This window comes from Phyllobates terribilis, unplaced genomic scaffold, assembly GCF_046119375.1.
Source record: "Phyllobates terribilis strain yellow unplaced genomic scaffold, ASM4611937v1 Scaffold_2__4_contigs__length_985480577, whole genome shotgun sequence".
In the NCBI taxonomy this organism is placed as follows: domain Eukaryota; kingdom Metazoa; phylum Chordata; class Amphibia; order Anura; family Dendrobatidae; genus Phyllobates; species Phyllobates terribilis.
Genome location: NW_027362762.1, coordinates 69237193 through 69254912, shown reverse-complemented (window position 1 = coordinate 69254912; position 17720 = coordinate 69237193). Strand labels below are relative to the sequence as shown.

General features: G+C 43.5%; 1 protein-coding gene across 1 annotated transcript; it reads left to right on the top strand.

Moving 5' to 3' along the window:
* Positions 1-1011: 1011 nt before the first annotated feature.
* On the top strand, positions 1012-14624 carry LOC141192939 (uncharacterized). Its single transcript, XM_073662070.1, has 2 exons — positions 1012-4447; positions 9387-14624. Exons 1-2 carry the CDS (start codon positions 3299-3301, stop codon positions 9465-9467), a joined length of 1230 nt encoding a protein of 409 aa, XP_073518171.1. The 5' UTR covers positions 1012-3298; the 3' UTR covers positions 9468-14624.
* The last annotated feature ends 3096 nt before the right edge of the window (positions 14625-17720 follow it).

Genomic DNA, 17720 nt, shown 5'->3' with positions numbered 1-17720 from the left:
TCCTTCCTTCTTCCATATCCATAGACTTCTATAGGCAACTGTAATCTGATCCCTCAGTGAACTAGCAGTTTGTCTATGAGTGACAGATGCCACTGTATATGTTCATGTCCTGACCTATATGTTGAAGGAGGAAAAAAAAATGTTGTGATCTGGGCCCAAATGACACCCAGTTCTGCTGCCTCTGTAAAAAATAGTCAAATGTTATGTGTAAGACTGGTTCCATGTACACATTTACATGGTTTATATCATCTTTTCCTACTTCTCTATTTTACATAACATTACGTCTTTTTGTAGTTTGGCAGCTTGTTATTGTAATTTTGTACATTGCGTTCCTCAATAATTAACATCACAGCTTCATGTACCGCTTCCTGATAATTCTCCCATTACTCCTTTATTGAATATTAGCATATTTTTGGATGTAGGGCATTAAGGATTTCTGCGCTTGGGGATAATGGAATCTCTGATTATATCACTTGTATCGGATTTTGCTTTTTGCCTGTTAGTTTTTACCGGCCCCCTGCCCAAAATGATTCAAAAGAATTTAATGGCCTTATTAAGTCGGCAGCAAATGTACGATTCATCATTTTATCTGATCAGCTCCTGTTCTCTGCTACTCTCTGCCTGGTGTAAGTTTTAGCCTTAAGTCCTATTCTCTGCTTATCGACAGATATTAATAAATTATGTCCTTAGTGCAAATTATTATAATAGGCATTTATGTACACAGCATTCGCTTGTATGTCCATAACCAAATGCAAAAGTTTGTACCAATACCCCCCCCACATACTTTTTATGTGCCACCTATGATAAAACAATCATTGGGTTTTCCCTAGCACCAGGGCTTAGATTGCCACTTTTGCTCCCCCATTACTAAGCTACTGATAAAGGGCTGTAATGCTGCTTGAATGGTCTTAGTTGATTCACTATCCATGACTATAATTGGGCAGCCATACCATGGGCGTACCCACCGTGGGGCAGGGGGGGGCAGCTGCCCCCCCCCCCCCCAGAAGCAGGGACACACGCCGCACCCCAGGGCCGGCGTCAGCACCCGGGCAAATGCCGGAGCCCTGAGCAGGCGGGGGGCCCCTCACCGTCGGGCGCCCCACGCGCTATGGGATCCGTGAGCGGAGGAGAGCGGTGTCAGCGCCCGCACCCCCCCGCTTGCTCAGGGCCCCGGCACAATACTTACCCCTCCTCGTGCCTCCACAGCAGCTCCTGCATCCTCCGCGGCTGCTGCACTGTGACGTCTCAGGTCAGAGAGCACGGTGACGTCTTTACACCGCGCTCTCTCCTGAGCAGTCACAGCGCAGAGCGGGATGAGGCCGGCGACGCTGGAGTCCGGAGCAGCGGCAGCAGGTGAGACGTGAGGTGAGTATTTGATTTTTTTTTATTGTATGGAGGCCTGTGGCAGTATAAGGAAGGGGGGTGAAGTGGGGGTGTGTGACATCCTGCATGGGGCATTATATGGGGTGGTTGTGTGACATCCTGCATGGGGCATTATAAGGGAGGGGGTGTATGTGACATCCTGCATGGGTCATTATAAGGGAGGGGGGTGTATGTGACATCCTGCATGGGGCATTATAAGGGAGGGAGGATGTGTGACATCCTGCATGGGGCATTATAAGGGAGGGGGTGTGTGTGACATCCTGCATGGGGCATTATAAGAGAGGGGGGGTGTCATCCTGCATGGGGCATTATAAGGGGAGGTGACATCCTACATGGGGCATTATATGGGGGGGAACAGCCTGCATGGGGCATTATGTGGAGAGAACAGCCTGCATGAGGCATTGTGTGTGGAGAACAGCCTAAATGGAGCGTTATATGGGGGCCAGTATTCTGTATGGAGCGTTATATGGGGGCCAGTATCCTGCATGGAGCATTATATGGGGGCCAGTATCCTGCATGGAGCGTTACATGGGGGCCAGTATTCTGTATGGAGTGTTATATGGAGGCCAGTATCCTGTATGGAGCATTATATGGGGGCCCGTATTCCGTATGGAGCGTTATATGGGGGCCAGTATTCTGTATGGAGCATTTTATGGGGGCCAGTATTCTGTATGGAGCGTTATATGGGGGCCAGTATTCTGTATGGAGCATTATATGGGGGCCAGTATCCTGTATGGAGCGTTATATGGGAGCCAGTATTCTGTATGGAGCGTTATATGGGGGCCAGTATTCTGTATGGAGCTTTATATGGGGGCCAGTATCCTGTATGGAGCGTTATACGGGGACCAGTATCCTGTATGGAGCATTTTATGGGGGCCAGTATACTGTGTGGAGTGATTCGCTGGTTTCTGAGCTATTGTGGAATTTACAATAGATATCACTCATGTAATGTAAGAAGTGAAATCTTTGCATTGTACTATATATATATTTCTCTTCGGTATCTGTGACCATGGCTTGCCCCCACCTAGTTTTGATCCTGGGTACGCCCATGAGCCATACACTTTTATAGGTCCCTACTATAGCCTCCGATTGTAGCATATTGCATTTGATGTTGCTGTGTCCTACCATTCATACCGTTCATGCCCTTTAAATAGTAATTAAGACCTTCATACACATTAGACTAAAGTTGGCCAAATCAACTTTCAACATGTTCGGCCAACAGTCTAATATGCATGTGTGACGATGGTGTTGGAATTATGGACGTTAACCAGGTCCCTAGAACTAAGGGCGCCCTAGTCTATCCCTGCCCCCGGATTACTCCTGAAGGTGGAGACACTGGATTCATGTGCCTTGCTATGTTCCTATATCAACCCCCATCTGTTCCCTCCCCCACCCAGGGTAGTAGGAAACTTGAGTGTATAGGAGCACATTAACCAGTGTGGTAAAGCGACTTGCTCAGCTCTCCAGAGGCAGACACAGGACACACGATTTGGGTTAACTTCTTGCTGGTTTATTCTGTGGCATAAACTCCAGCAGTGTCCCATAAAAATAAATAGAACCTCTCGGGGTTAACGGGAAAAACAAAAAAAGATAAGGTATGACAGAGTCCAATAGTAAGCAAGGCTCTGCCCGCTGCAGGTAACACAGTTAAGTCTACAGCAACACCAGTCCTCCGGTGTTGCTCTCTGGTTTTACCCAACACAGCCTGGAGACTTCACTCTCCAGTCCACACACTCCAGAGAAGCTAAGCTAAGGTGTCGCATTGTATGTTAGAAAAGCGTATATCTGCACAGAGATTGAAGCTTCAGAGACTGGGAGTTCTGTGGAAACTGTTTGGGTAAGAATAAAAGGAGAGAACAACGGAAAGGACACCATTGTAGGCATTTACTACAGGCCACCTGGGCAAGCTGAAGATATGGATGAACTCTTTATGTATCAGATGACCAAGTTCTCCAAAAAATATGACGTAGTGGTCATGGGAGATTTCAACTATCCAGACATTTGTTGGGAATCTCTCTCAAGTAAAACTAACAGGTCAAGCAAATTCTTATCCTCTCTTGCTGACAACTTTATCTTCCAAAAGGTAGGGGAGAAAACAAGGGGATCTGCTACTTTGGATCTAATCCTTATAAACAGGGAGGAAATGGTTGAGGAGGTAAAGGTGGCTGGGACCCTAGGAGGCAGCGATCATGCTATTATAGAATTTTGGATAACTAGAGGAGGAAGACATGTGAAGACTCAAACTTCAAGGTTAGATTTTAGAAAGGCAGATTTTAAGAGACTCAGAAAGAGAATAGGAGGGATCCAATGGCTGGATGTCCTTAAGGACAAAAATGTCCAGGAAGGATGGGAAATTTTTAAAAATGAGATTCTCAAAGCACAATCGTTAACAATCCCGAAAAGTAGGAAGAATGGGAAGCATTTAAGGAAACCAGGATGGATGAACACAGAACTTAAATACATGCTAAAAAGAAAGAAAGATATGTTTATTAAATGGAAAGAGGGAGGCATATCTAAAGAAGATTATAATGCAGTCTGCAGATCCTGCAGGGCACGTATCAGGTTAGCTAAAGCTGACAATGAATTAAGGCTTGCAAGATATGTCAAAAGCAATAAAAAAGAATTTTGGGGGTATGTCAAAAGTAAAAGAAAAGTCAAAGATGCTATAGGATTTTTACAGGATGAAAATGGAGAAATGGTAAGAGAGGATGTTGAGAAGGCCGAACTTTTTAATTCCTATTTTGCATCTGTTTTCTCTCAGAAAGAAAATGTAACATCAACTGATCTTCACTGTCCTTTCAAAGGAATAGAAGAATCCAAGTTATCTGTAAACAGAAAGATTGTGAGGGAATATTTAGCTAACATAAATGAGTTCAAGTCTCCAGGTCCAGATGAATTACACCCCAGAGTACTGAAGGAGATCGTAGAAGAAATTTTAGAACCACTCTCCATAATCTTTGAAAATTCTTGGAGAACAGGAGAAGTCCCAGAAGACTGGAGAAGAGCAAATGTTGTTCCTATCTTCAAAAAGGGGAAGAAGGTGGACCCAGGGAACTATAGGCCGGTGAGTCTGACTTCTATACCAGGAAAGATCTTTGAACAAATTATTAAACAACATGTATGTAAGTACATGGATAAGAATGAAGTGATTAACCAGAGTCAGCATGGGTTTGTAACTAACAAGTCATGTCAGACTAACTTAATTTCCTTCTATGACAGAATCACTGACTGGGTGGATCAGGGAAATGCTGTAGATATAGTATATCTTGACTTCAGCAAAGCATTTGACAAAGTATCTCACACCATCCTTATTGAAAAAATGACCAAGTATGCAATGGACCAGGCAACTGTTAGGTGGATTCATAACTGGCTTAGTGATCGGACTCAAAGGGTGGTTGTAAATGGCTTCACATCCAGCTGGATGAATGTCTCAAGTGGGGTACCACAGGGCTCCGTCCTGGGACCTGTATTGTTCAACATCTTTATCAATGATTTAGATGAAGGAATTGAGGGTAAACTGATTAAATTTGCTGATGACACAAAGCTAGGAGGGATAGCTAATACTAGAGAAGAGAGAGAGAGGATTCAAAAAGACCTAAATAAACTGGAGCAGTGGGCAGCAAACAACAGAATGGTTTTTAACAGGGAAAAATGCAAAGTACTACATCTGGGCAATAAAAATGAAAAAAGCATATACAGAATGGGAGGAATAGAGCTAAGCAACAGTACATGTGAAAAAGACTTAGGTATACTAATAGATCATAGACTGAACATGAGTCAACAGTGTGATGCAGCAGCAAAAAAGGCAAATACAATTCTGGGATGTATTAACAGAAGCATACAGTCTAGATCACGTGAAGTCATTATCGGTCTTTACTGCTCTTTGGTCAGACCTCATCTGGAATACTGTGTACAGTTTTGGGCACCACATTTTAAAAAAGACATAGACAAACTGGAGCAAGTTCAGAGAAGAGCGACCAGAATGGTGACTGGTCTGCAAACTATGTCCTATGAGGAACGGTTGCAGGATTTGGGAATGTTTAGCTTGCAAAAAAGAAGACTGAGAGGAGACTTAATAGCTGTCTACAAATATGTCAAGGGCTGTCACATTGTAGAAGGATCATCTTTATTCTCATTTGCACAAGGAAAGACTAGAAGCAATGGGATGAAACTAAATGGGAGGAGACACAGATTAGATATTAGAAAAAACTTTTTGACAGTTAGGGTGATTAATGAGTGGAACAGGCTGCCACGAGAGGTGGTGAGTTCCCCTTCAATGGACGTCTTCAAACAGAGGCTGGACAGACATCTGTCTGAGATGATTTAGTGAATCCTGCTTTGAGCAGGGGGTTGGACCAGATGACCCAGGAGGTCCCTTCCAACTCTACCATTCTATGATTCTATTCTATGATTAAGCTGACTGAGCATTTAACCCTGCTCAGCCACACCCTGAGAGGAGGTAGGGGAATGGCCTTCCACCCTCTTTGCCATTCCCATAAAACCACACACTTTTAAGAGAGTTAACCCCCCAGCATATAACATGCTGGCAGAAATTCAGTAGGTTTCAATTCACACAGGAGAGCATCCTGAGTGACACATACATCCCATCATATATCAGACCAGTGACTCTGTCACACCAGGCAAACAAGGTAAGATGGACAGGGATAAATTAAAATATCAACCATACAAAATTCACTCACCAAACAACAGAGTGGGACACAGGGGAGTTAAAGGAAGGAGAAACCAAATAGGATAGGATGAGGATGTGCAGACAAACAAAACTCCAAGCAACAATCTCCTGACAAATCTCCAGAATGCCAACTCCAACTAAGAACTACACCCACTCCCCACCAGGCAGTAAGAACTAACACTGGCAATCCCTAAGTGCCAGAGGCGAGAATATATAGCAGAGGGGAGTGGCCAACACTGAACAGCTGAGTTAATCCAGGTAGGAAAGATCCAGGAGCTTCAACTGAACAGATTATCCCTTGCGCTGCTAGCAAGGAATAAACCTGCACTGTTTAATAAGAGGGTGACATACTTCTAACCAGTGCAGGAGTTTGTGAAACCAGACCCAGTGGTCTTCTGGCCCCTCTCTGTCTGTTATTCCTGTGACAGTATGGGTGCCTCCAACTGATGATTATCATGGAGATAAGGATCTAGCAGGTTTGATTTTGGACTTAAGATCCTTTTGTTTTTTAAGTGATAAGTCACCACCACAGATGTCTGATAGTGTTTATTTAATAGAGAACAGAGGAGTGCTTGGCAGACTGAGTGCTCCTGTATATGGGAGAATCTGGCAAGTTAGCTGCCGATCGAATGATCAGAATAATGCAAGAGCGCAATAAGGTCTTATCCAGGTAACAAATTTATAAAAAATGAGTAGAACCACCCACCTTGTTTGATTGTGTGAGATAAAACACCTAAAAAGCCTAGAATCCAGATGCAGCAGCTTCCATAAAATGTCAGAATAAAGTATTAGGAATGGAAGTATTTCTGCGTTCTCTGGAGTCACGACAATCCAGTAGTAAGGTAAAATGAAAATGTAGGTTTATTGTTAACGCGTTTCAGAGTCCATCGACTCCTTCTTCAGTACAACCATAAATAAATAATCAATGTACCATGTATGATTGTCCTGAAGAAAGAGTCGGTGGACTCTGAAACGCGTTGACAATAAATCTACATTTTACCTTCTGGGGACAATTTTATTTTTTTCTAAGTAAATGCATGTAAGTGGGGCTAAAAATATATATATGTTTTCAATTGTTTTTTTTTTTTTTGAATTTACACTGTTTGCCTTTTATAGCCTCTGTGTGGCACGGTCTATCGCCTGCTACAGAATGAGTTAGCTGAGAATCTATCTCATTCTGACTGTCTGAGATGAGAGTTTCTACCTCTTTTGTCTTTTTCTGAGCTCCTCTACGCTGATTTATGGCCACAGAACACATGTCTGTGTCACATTGCACGTTGAATGTGCAAGGAAACTAAGACCCTGTAACAGCCAAATGTTACAAAATTTTTAATGAAACCCTAATGCTAAAATAATTTTTAGCCCCAAATACATGCTTGTAGGTAAAAAAAAATCCTTCCAAATGTGGACAACCCCTTTAAAGCAGTTTTTTAACCTGGAATTTCACTTTTTTTAGGGTTTCCATCAGTTCATGTAAAAAACATGCCTACAACTGTGAACATTTGGTTTTCATTTTATTGTAAAGCAAACAACAAATACGACAAAATACCTGAAAACTTCAGTGTGCATTCACCCCCATTAAATTTAGTACTTTGAAGGCCTCCTTTTGCGGCAGTTACAGCTGCAAGACACTTTGGGTAAGTCTCTATGAGCTTTCCACATCTTGCCACTTGGATTTTGCCCATTCCTCAAAGCTGCTCCAGCTCCTTCAAGTTAGATGGTTTCCTCTGGTAAACAGCAATCTTCAAGTCTGACCACAGATTCTCAATTGGATTAAGTTCTGGGCTTTGACTAGGCCACTCCAAAACATTTACACTTTTCCCCTTAAACCACCTGAGTGTTGCTTCAGCAGTATGCTTTGGGTCATTGTCTTGTTGGAAGGTGATGCTCCGTCCCAGTCTCAAATCACTACCAGACTAAAACAGGTTTTGCTCAAGAATATGCCTGTATTTCGGACCATTTTATCTGTCCCTGGTACTGAAAAATATCCCCACAGTGAAACATGCTGGTGGCAGCATCATGCTGTGGGGATGGTGTTCTTTGGTTGATTAGCTGTGTTGGTTTGTCGCAAGACATAGTGTTTACTTTGGTGGCTAAAAAGTTCAATTTTAGCTCATCTGACCACAGCACCTTCTCTATATATTTGGGGAGTCTCCCAAGTTTCTTTTGGCAAACTCAAAACGAGCCTTACAATTTTTGTGTGTAAGTAAAGACTTTTTACTTCAAACTCTTCCATAAAGGCCACCTCTATGGAGTGTATGGCTTATTGTGGCTGTATGGACAGATACTCCAGTCTCGGCTCGGGAACTCTGCAGCTCCTTCAGGGTTACCTTTGGTCTCTGGGCTGCCTCTCTGATTAATGCCCTCCTTGCCCGGGCTGAGAGTTTTGGTGGGCGGTCCTCTCTTGGCAGGCTTGTTGTGTTCCTATGTTCTTTCCATTTGATGATAATGAATTTGATGGTGCTCCGGGGATCATCAGAGATAGGGACATTCTTATAACCCAACCCTGACTTGTACTTCTCAACAACTTTGTCCCTGACTTGTTTGGAGATCTCCTTGGTCTCCATGGTGTTTGCTTAGTGGAGCCTCTTGCTTAATGGTGTTGCAGCCTCTGTGGCCTTTTAGAAAAGGTAAAGTGTTCGTATATACTGACAGACCATGTGACACTTCCATTGCACACAGGTGGACGTCCTGTCACTAAGCGTGTGACTTTTGAAGGTAATTGCTTGCACAAGAAATTTTTAGGGGCTTCATTGCAAAAGGGGTGAATACATATGCACATGCCAATTTTTAGTTATTTGATCCCATAAATTTTATTTATGCCTATATTTTTCTCACGTTCTCACTTCACTTCACCAACTTAGACTATTTAATACTGATGCATCACACACAAATCGGATTACAAAAATATTTACACACAGGTTGTAATGTAACAAAATAGGTAAAAAGCCAAGGGGGGTGAATACTTTTGCAAGCCACTTTAGATAGAAATCCACGATATCCCAACAGTAGACTGTGGACAGTATCCTTGACTCCTCAGACTACCCCCTAAATACCCGCTCTCGGTAAACATTGACTTGATCCTCTCCATATACATTTTGACAAAACCTGCTGTCACGGTGAGTGGGAATGCTGGTGAGGAAATTGCAAATACGGGCAGGGTAAGCAGGGAAAACTAGTCTGTCCCTAGACTGGGAACCCTGAATAGCCCTGACCCCGAAGGTATCTCTGATGGTGAGATGGTTCGGGTCTCCACCTTAAGCCCTAACTCCTCCATAAGCCCTGTGCTAACCCCCCTCACCTCTCTCCACAGAACAAAGGTACAGCAATCTCAAAGGAAAGGACTTCAGCGGCACAAACAAGCAAGACTGCACAGCACGGCTTCCAGGTATAGAGTGAAACTATCAGCAGCACCACCTGGTGGAAGGAGAGACTACTTAAAGGCTAGGGGGAGGAGACTCACACAGAAACTCCACCAGGACACGGCAATAGAACTGGCATTAACCCATGCAATACAAGAGGGAATTTCACAGTTTAAGTTACAGCGGCATCTAGAATAGACTGCAGATACACAGCGATAGACAGCGCGTGATAATACCCCCTCTTTTAAGAGAGGCCTCCGGACTCTAAACTGGAAAAGGTCCACATTTCCTGAGTGATGAGATATGAAAAACGTTACGAGTTTCCAACACTGGGGGCAGTTCGAGTTGGTATAACACAGGGTTGTAAATGGTCGATATCCTAAATGGACCAATAACCCCGGAACTAGGACCCCCAGCAGCACGCCTCCACCTGATGTGCTTGGACAACACCCACACATACTCATTCACTATCAGGTCTGGACCTGCACGTTTATTTCTACATCTGCAGTCACAGTCAGAGGGCACACACTCAGAATGGCAAACGGCAGCAGTGTCCCCCCGGGGCCCAGTGCTCCCTCCCCTGGAGAGTGCAGTAGGAAGCTCCATCCTTCCCCGGCCCCTCCTCCTGGAACGACGCCTAGACCCACCTTTAATCTTAGGCGCAGTCCGGACTCCACCCCCTTTTCCAAGCTCACTCCCAATCACTTCTGGTACTGGGGTAGGAGTTGGTGCAACCAGCATGGTAGAAATAGTTGTACCTGGGCAATTACTCACACAGAAAGCCCCCCAACTTACAACTTTTCTGGCCCGCCAGTCAACCACTGGGTTATGTTTCTCCAGCCTGGGAAGCCAAATACAATGGGAGTGGGCAGGTTCTCCAAGAGGTGACAGGACAGGACCTCCTGGTGGAGAGTTCCTATGCTCAGATTCACATTACGCACCACTTGGGAACGGACCTTCTGGCTGAGTGGAACTGAGTCAATCGAGGCGATAGGAATGGGTCTCACTAAAGCACTGCTGGCGAGACCATGAGCCCGAGCAAAGCGAGAATCCATCAAATTGACACCCACTCCACTATCGACCAGTACAGGTACAGTCTCGATTTTACCATCTACGACAACCTTGGCAGACAGTGTGAATGGAGACCTAGGGAGGCAGGAAATATAAACCTTCCGGTCGTCGCCTTCCGAACGACCCGAGGTTGGCTGCTTCTGAGACTGCATGGTTGTCTTGGAGCGAAGTGGACAAACCTTAATAAAATGGTCAGATTTTCCACAGAAAAAAAAAAGCTCCACTCACTTGAGGAACAGTAGCCACAGGAGGTTTAACACGAGAACCTACTACCCCCAACTGCATGGGTTCATCGGGTATAGTCTTCTCAGCAGGGATAGGAACAGGAGACAAAGTAGGTCTCGGTCTCTCCCTCAGGCGTCTGTCAACCCGTATGGCTAGAGACACAGCAGCCTCTAATGACTCAGGTGCAGTGTACTGAACCACGGTGTCTTGCAGTCTAGCAGACAAACCCAAGCTGAACAGACTCCAGAGGGCTGGGTCGTTCCACTGGGTGTCAGTCGCCCATCTCCGAAACTCCGAGCAGTACTCCTCCACTGCCCATGTTCACTGCTTGAGTTTACGGAGATTAGACTCGGCAAAGGTCACCCTATCAGGTTCAACATACACCTAAGCCAGAGCAACAAAAAACCTGTCCACCGACCGCAGCAATGGTGAGTCGCTCGGGAGAGAGAAGGCCCAGGCCTGGGGGTCCCCGTTAAAAAGAGAGACAATAATCCCCACCCGCTGTTCCTCACTTCCAGATGAACGGGGCCAGAGCCTGAAATAAAGCTTGCAGACTTCACGTAAAAAAATTTTTGTCACGTCCCCCAGAAAACCTATCTGGAAGAGAGACCTTGGGTTCTGCCATGGCCTGAGCATGAGCCGAGGCCAGGTAACCCACAACTTGCTGCAGCTGTTGCACTACCTGAGTTCGCAGACCAGCTACCTCTTCAGAGATGGTCTACATCAGGCGAGAAAATGCATCAGCTGAGGCAGTCTGAGACATAGACTCACAGTGTAGTGGGAATGCTGGTGAGGAAATTGCAGATACGGGCAGGGTGAGCAGGGAAAACTAGTCTTTCCCTAGACTGGAAACCCTGAATAGCCCTGACCCCAAAAGTATCTCTGATGGTGAGAAGGTTCGGGTCTCCACCCTAAGCCCTAACCCCTACACAAGCCCTGCGCTAATCCCCCTCACATTCCTCCACAGAACAAAGGTACAGCAATCTCAAAGGAAAGGACTTCAGTGGCACAAACGAACAGGACTGCACAGCAGGGCTTCCAGGTATGAAACTCTATTAGCAGCACCACCTGGTGGAAGGAGAGGCTACTTAAAGCTAGGGGGAGGAGACTCACACAGAAACTCCACCAGGACACGGCAATAGAACTGGCATTAACACATGCAATACAAGACTGAATTTCACAGTTTAAGTTACAGCGGCATCTAAAATAGACCGCAGATACACAGCACTAGACAATGTGTGACACCTGCCTTGAGCTAGGCATTTATCTACATAAGTTCCCATGGGCAGATATCTGAACAGTCGGGCCCCTGTCCTGCTTTGCCCTTATTTATATTGAGGTCGGCTGATACAAGTTGAGGTTTTAATACTAAGAGATTGGCTCGTCCCGATTAGGGTACACCTTGTTGTGGTGGGATGGCTTTTACGTTTTTTTGATCAAAATAGTGTTAACTATGTACCCTATGTTATTTACATGTACTGTTACCATTCACTTACTACAGTGTAAGTCTCTCTCTTTCCTCCCGGCCTTCCCCCGGAACTCCGAAAATTAAAACAGACTTCTGGGAGAAGTTTAAGTTCAGATTCGCTCATCTCTAGCTACTACACATTACTTGTATACCAATTTTTGTTTTCCGGCTCATTTGTTTGTTTTTGCTGTAGTTTCTTGTAACAGGGCATGGTCCCCCTATTTGAGCTAAGTACTTTATCTATATAGCTCCCCATGGACAGATGGTTGAACAGTTGGCACCGAAGAAATTTGGAAATATTCTACTTCCCCACTTACTGGCTACCTTCGAGGAGGTGGTGAGGGGGGAACCCCAGCTCATTCAATGCAAGAGGCAGTGATAGCAGCCAGGTAAAGACCCTTCAATCTCTGACTCAAACAGGCCCATATCTTTATTGTCAACTGATGTTAAAATTATAGTGAAGGTTCTGGCGTCTAGATTGAATACAGTAATTTCTACAGTTATCCATACTGACCAGTCAGGCTTCATGCCTGCTAGATCCATAGCTGTTAATATCCGGAGAGTGTTTCTTAATCTTCAATTGCCGGTGGATGGTAATGGGGATAGAGCTGGGTGTTCTCTGGACGCTGCTAAGGCGTTCGATTCTGTTGAGTGGGAATATTTATGGGCGGTGTTGGAAAAGTTTGGTATAGGACCTAATTTTATTTCATGGGTTAAATTGCTGTATGGTAGAATACGGTTAAATGGACACCTCTCCCCAGTTTTGGACTGAGTAGAGGTATGAGGCAGGGGTGCCCGTTGTCCCCCCTGCTCTTTGCACTGGCCATTGAACCCCTGGCATCGGTTATCAGGGAGCATCCAGGAATAGTTGGGTTTCGTAGAGGGAATAGTGAAGAGAAGGTCGCGTTATACGCTGATGACACTTTATTATTTCTGGCTAAAACTTCTGAGTCCCTTCCTATAGCAATGGAAACGATAGAAAAAACCGAATATGTTGAAGCTGAGATGCCACATAATATACCCATGGGTTAGGAACCGCAAGCCCTCCCATGGGTATATTATGTGGCATCTCAGCTTCAACATATTCGGGGATGGGACGACCCTGGGGGAGGGGGAGCTCAACCTATGTTGCTACAGCATTATTTCTAATCAGATAAACTCTTTGAGGCATTGGAGGCGCATAAGTTTGGGACACTTGGAGGCAAAATAACGACTATGCTGTTATGTCACAAACTTTGGGGGACGGTGAAAAAATTACAAGCAATAGAAGGTGTTTCACAATTTACTTCATTATGGAACACTCCATGGCTTCCAAATCTATACCAACTGGTGGGATTTGGCTCCTGAAGTGCCAAGGGTTTAAACAGACTTAATCAAGTGCTGATCGGTGATGTGATTAAGGAATTCTCACAGCTGCAAAACAAATATGGGTTACCTCACTCTGAATTCTACAAATATTTACAATTTAGGCACGCATATCGGGCGGAAGGCATTGTTCTGGAAGGAGGGGTACCCCGAAACTCAATAATACAGAGAATAGCTAATCTGCACAGTTCTCGTGGACTGATCTCATTACTTTATAACATTCTCTTAGACATTATATTGACAAACCAGCCGATGAGATCAAAAGAGAAATGGGAGAATGTAATGGGACCCATAGAGGAAAATCACTGGTCAGATATACTGGAAAGAGTTCCACAGCTGTCTTTAAGTGAATCCCATAGACTGTCCCATATATATGTGATACACCAGGTATACAGGACACCTCAATTCTTAATTAACAGAGGATTTCGTTCAAGTCCCCACTGTCCTAGATGCAAAACTAACATAGCAGATATGATTCATATGATGTGGAACTGTCTTAACTTGGTGTCCTTTTTGAAGAGTGTTGTAGCAATGATTAACAGGTTTAATTCAATTGATGTAGAGCTTTCACCATTAGTATGTATACTGGAATATGTTGAAGATCTGACTATTGATGAGTACGGCAAAATTGCGGCAGCACGTATGTTATATATGGCAAGAAAATTGATAGCCCAAAAATAGATAGCAGATCAGGAGCCTATGATATCAGAATTTATTGATAAAGTTAACTGGCTAGTAAATTTGGAAAAAGGCATATACCTAAAAAAAGATGCTATCTCTAAATTTGACAAGATATGGGGTCTATGGATTGATGGCTCTGGTTTGACATCTAGGCGAACACGGCTTGCTTTGAGTTACGTTTATATGATTCCTCAAATTAAACTTCTTTGAAAATTAATTAAAATGTTATTAGTACATCCACAAGTTATATGTAATTGGATTGACTATTGTTACTATGTTCAAATATTTGTTCATCTAATTATGCTGGTTTTTGATGTATAAATAGCTCATTTAATGCTACTTAAGGTTGGGGGGTGGAGAACTGTGTTTGTCCAATGTTTGTCTGGTTGTTGTTGCTTTTTCCTTTTTTTTTTTTTCCTTTGTGTAAATCTTTTTAAAAATCAATAAAAAAAAATTTGATTTAAAAACAATTGTCTCCAGGTTCCGCTGTGCCCTTATCTTTATTGAGGTAGGCTGACACAAGGTGAGGTTTTAATACTAGAGATAGGACCATCCTGATTGGGCACAGCTACCGATTGGGCACACCTACCGATTGGGTACACCGGTGTGATTGCTTTCACTCTTTTTTGATCAAAACAATGTTAACTAAGTACCCTATGTTATTTATATGTACTTTTACTTTTTACTTACTACAGGGTATATACAAATTTTGCTTTTTCATCTTGTGTTTTATACATTTTGACATCAACTATTTTAATAAATCTATGTAGTGGCTTTTCTCTCTCTATCATGGAAAGACAAATATCTTGAGGGCCTCATGTTTCCCTTTAACAACTTTGTTTTTAATTCTAGTAAAGGATATCCTAGCAGGTAATGCTTAGCTGGTATTGCTTTGTTTTTTTTATATGTCTGTACAATGAGATAGAAATGAGCCTCATCTCATTGTTTTTGAAACAATCTGGATGGTCTAAGTTCATCCGTCTTTTCGGAGACTCACGCGGAGCGCCCTCTCTCCCATTCTGTATTTTAATGAAGAATCACACCATGTAACTATTACATGTAGGCGAGATAAAAGGGACATTTAATTGAAGCATGTCATCTGTCGTCCGGCTTCCTATTTTATTCAGTGAATCTCGGGTCTAAAGTGATCTATGGTACACGATGTGATAAATTGCTTCTTGGAAAAACTCATATGTTATAATATAGAAAATGTAATTAACAGCTTGGTGTATTTAGGCACCATTCGATGACAAAGACACCCTCTAAGTGCAGCACCCCATAATGATGCAAATTACAAATACTTTCATCTGATTACACCGAGCCCGTGTCCTGCTAATGGACAGTCCACTCACATTAAGATACAGGAACATTGCTCACTCTATGTCTTACATTTGTTCCACGAGGATGACAGTTTTATTAATATCTAATCTGATTATAGGGGACGGTATATCAGTAGATCGAAACACTGATTCACGGGCAGAGACTTTCTGATAGCTTGTATATACTCTTACAGGATGCTAAAGAAAACACCTTCCATGTGCCTTAGAAATGGTATATGATAGTACTGTGGTTGTATTGGCTGGGAAGACTAGGTGCATCAAAGGTTGTGTCTCGCTGGTCTCCAGCAATATGACATTCAAGCTGCCCAGGACACGGAAATGTAAGAAAGGGGTTAATGTCTTCAGGCCTGCTAAATCTTACAATTAGGGCTAGTGCACACTACCGATTTTCTCGGATGAGTGCTATCCATGGTTACCGGATAGCACTCGGAGCTATGATATTCTATGGGGCCGTGCTCATGTCCGATATCTTCCTTGGACCGAGTGGTCAACGGAAAAAGTCGGAGACATGTCTGATTTTGATCCTAGAGATCGGATCAAATTTGGCTGTGCAAAGATCTGTGAAAAAAAATACAAGTGTGATTTTCACGGACTGACATAAAGGACAAGGTGGAGGTTTTTTTTCCTCTCTATGTATGAGAAAAACTTTGATCAAAGTCTGATCAAAATAATCGGACTGCATGGCCCACCAAACACTAGGCAGTACAAACTACAGCGCTTCTCAGTGGCACTACTCCAACTCGGGGTTGACAAACTGTCATAGTACACAATTTCTATGTACCCCGGAAACCGTCCCAAAGGGAGCTAACCAAACTAGGCTCTGCCCAATCAAACTGCTAAAAAAATGCCCTTCAGGAACAAAAAATTCTGCAAGGCTATGTACACACTGAGTTTTTTGAGTCGTTTTAGGAAGCAAAAACTAGGTGAAAACTCTCCAAATCATTCACCAAATCTCAAAACTCTTCAAAAGCTTTGAGTTTTTGCTCAGTTTCTGCTCCGAAAACTCAGCAAAAAGACTCCATGTGTGTAGCGCCAAAAAACACTTAATAACTGATCTAGGAGCGCATCAGGAGATGAAAAATTCCTCAAAAAATCCTCAAAGAATGAGCATTTTCTAAGAAGAAGGCAATGCAGCTACTGTATCTCTTTGAGACTAATGCTGTGAGAGGGAGAAGGGAGCAGCATTAGGATAAGACATCTGGTTAACTCAGAGCATAGACTTCTGACATCACAGAAAAGGACACCCCTAGGAGCCGTTGCTCCTAGGAATGATGATTAGGGAGGCAGAGAACTCCGATTCCGATATTGGTATCACAAAAGTCAACGACTAGGATCAAAATGCTCTCCAATCCCGGCCATTGCCAATGGGTTAACGGGAATAGCCCCAGTTTTTTTTGTACAAAAATCACACTAAGAAAGTGGCAAAAATGTAAATTCTTGGCTTTGTTAAAAAATTGGAAATTTTTTCTTGCTCTACGTTAGAAAAAGTTGTCTTGTGCCATTTAGCATGGTCTACTGTGATCACCAAGTCCTAGGTTAAACAGATCTCCTGTTTGATATTGCACTAGTCTACATGACCACAAATAATGAAAAGGTTGGCCAGTGAAAGCAAGATATTACCTATCCACAGGTGATCTGACCATTGGGACAAAAACTGATCAGCAGAACTGGGAACTTTTATCCCTGTAAGAATGGCATACCCAATCTCCGCTCAATTCATTCGCTATGGGGCCGCTGAGCGCTGCACTCACATTTTTCAGCAGGCCTATAGGGAAAGAATGGAGCTCAAGTTGGACATTCGACCTGCCACAATATTTTGTAACGAGGATGAAAGTTCTCCTTCTGGGATTAACATTCCTCATTCCAGTGATCAGTGAAAGTCCCGGAGGTGGAATATCCACCGATTAGCAAATTATCACCTATGCTATAGATAGGGGGTAACTTGTATTCACTGAACAATCCCTTTAATATATAGCTTAGTATTGGAGATTTAGGTGAATAATTATCCTCCTGTAGCAAAAAGTAACCCTTATCAATTGCGTGTGAGCCACATGTCCCTGGAGTGGATGACAACCCCGAAGAAGCTGTACATCCTGAGGGACTCTGATGACTCAAAGGCCAATATCTACAGGATG

What these genes read in the sequence shown, in the direction of transcription:
- LOC141192939 (XM_073662070.1), top strand. Translation starts at nt 3,299, where the DNA reads ATGGATGAACTCTTTATGTATCAGATGACCAAGTTCTCCAAAAAATAT. An exon ending in ACCCAGGGAACTATAGGCCG is followed by an intron (nt 4,448 to 9,386) that starts GTGAGTCTGACT and finishes CTCTCTCCACAG; the next exon opens with AACAAAGGTACAGCAATCTC.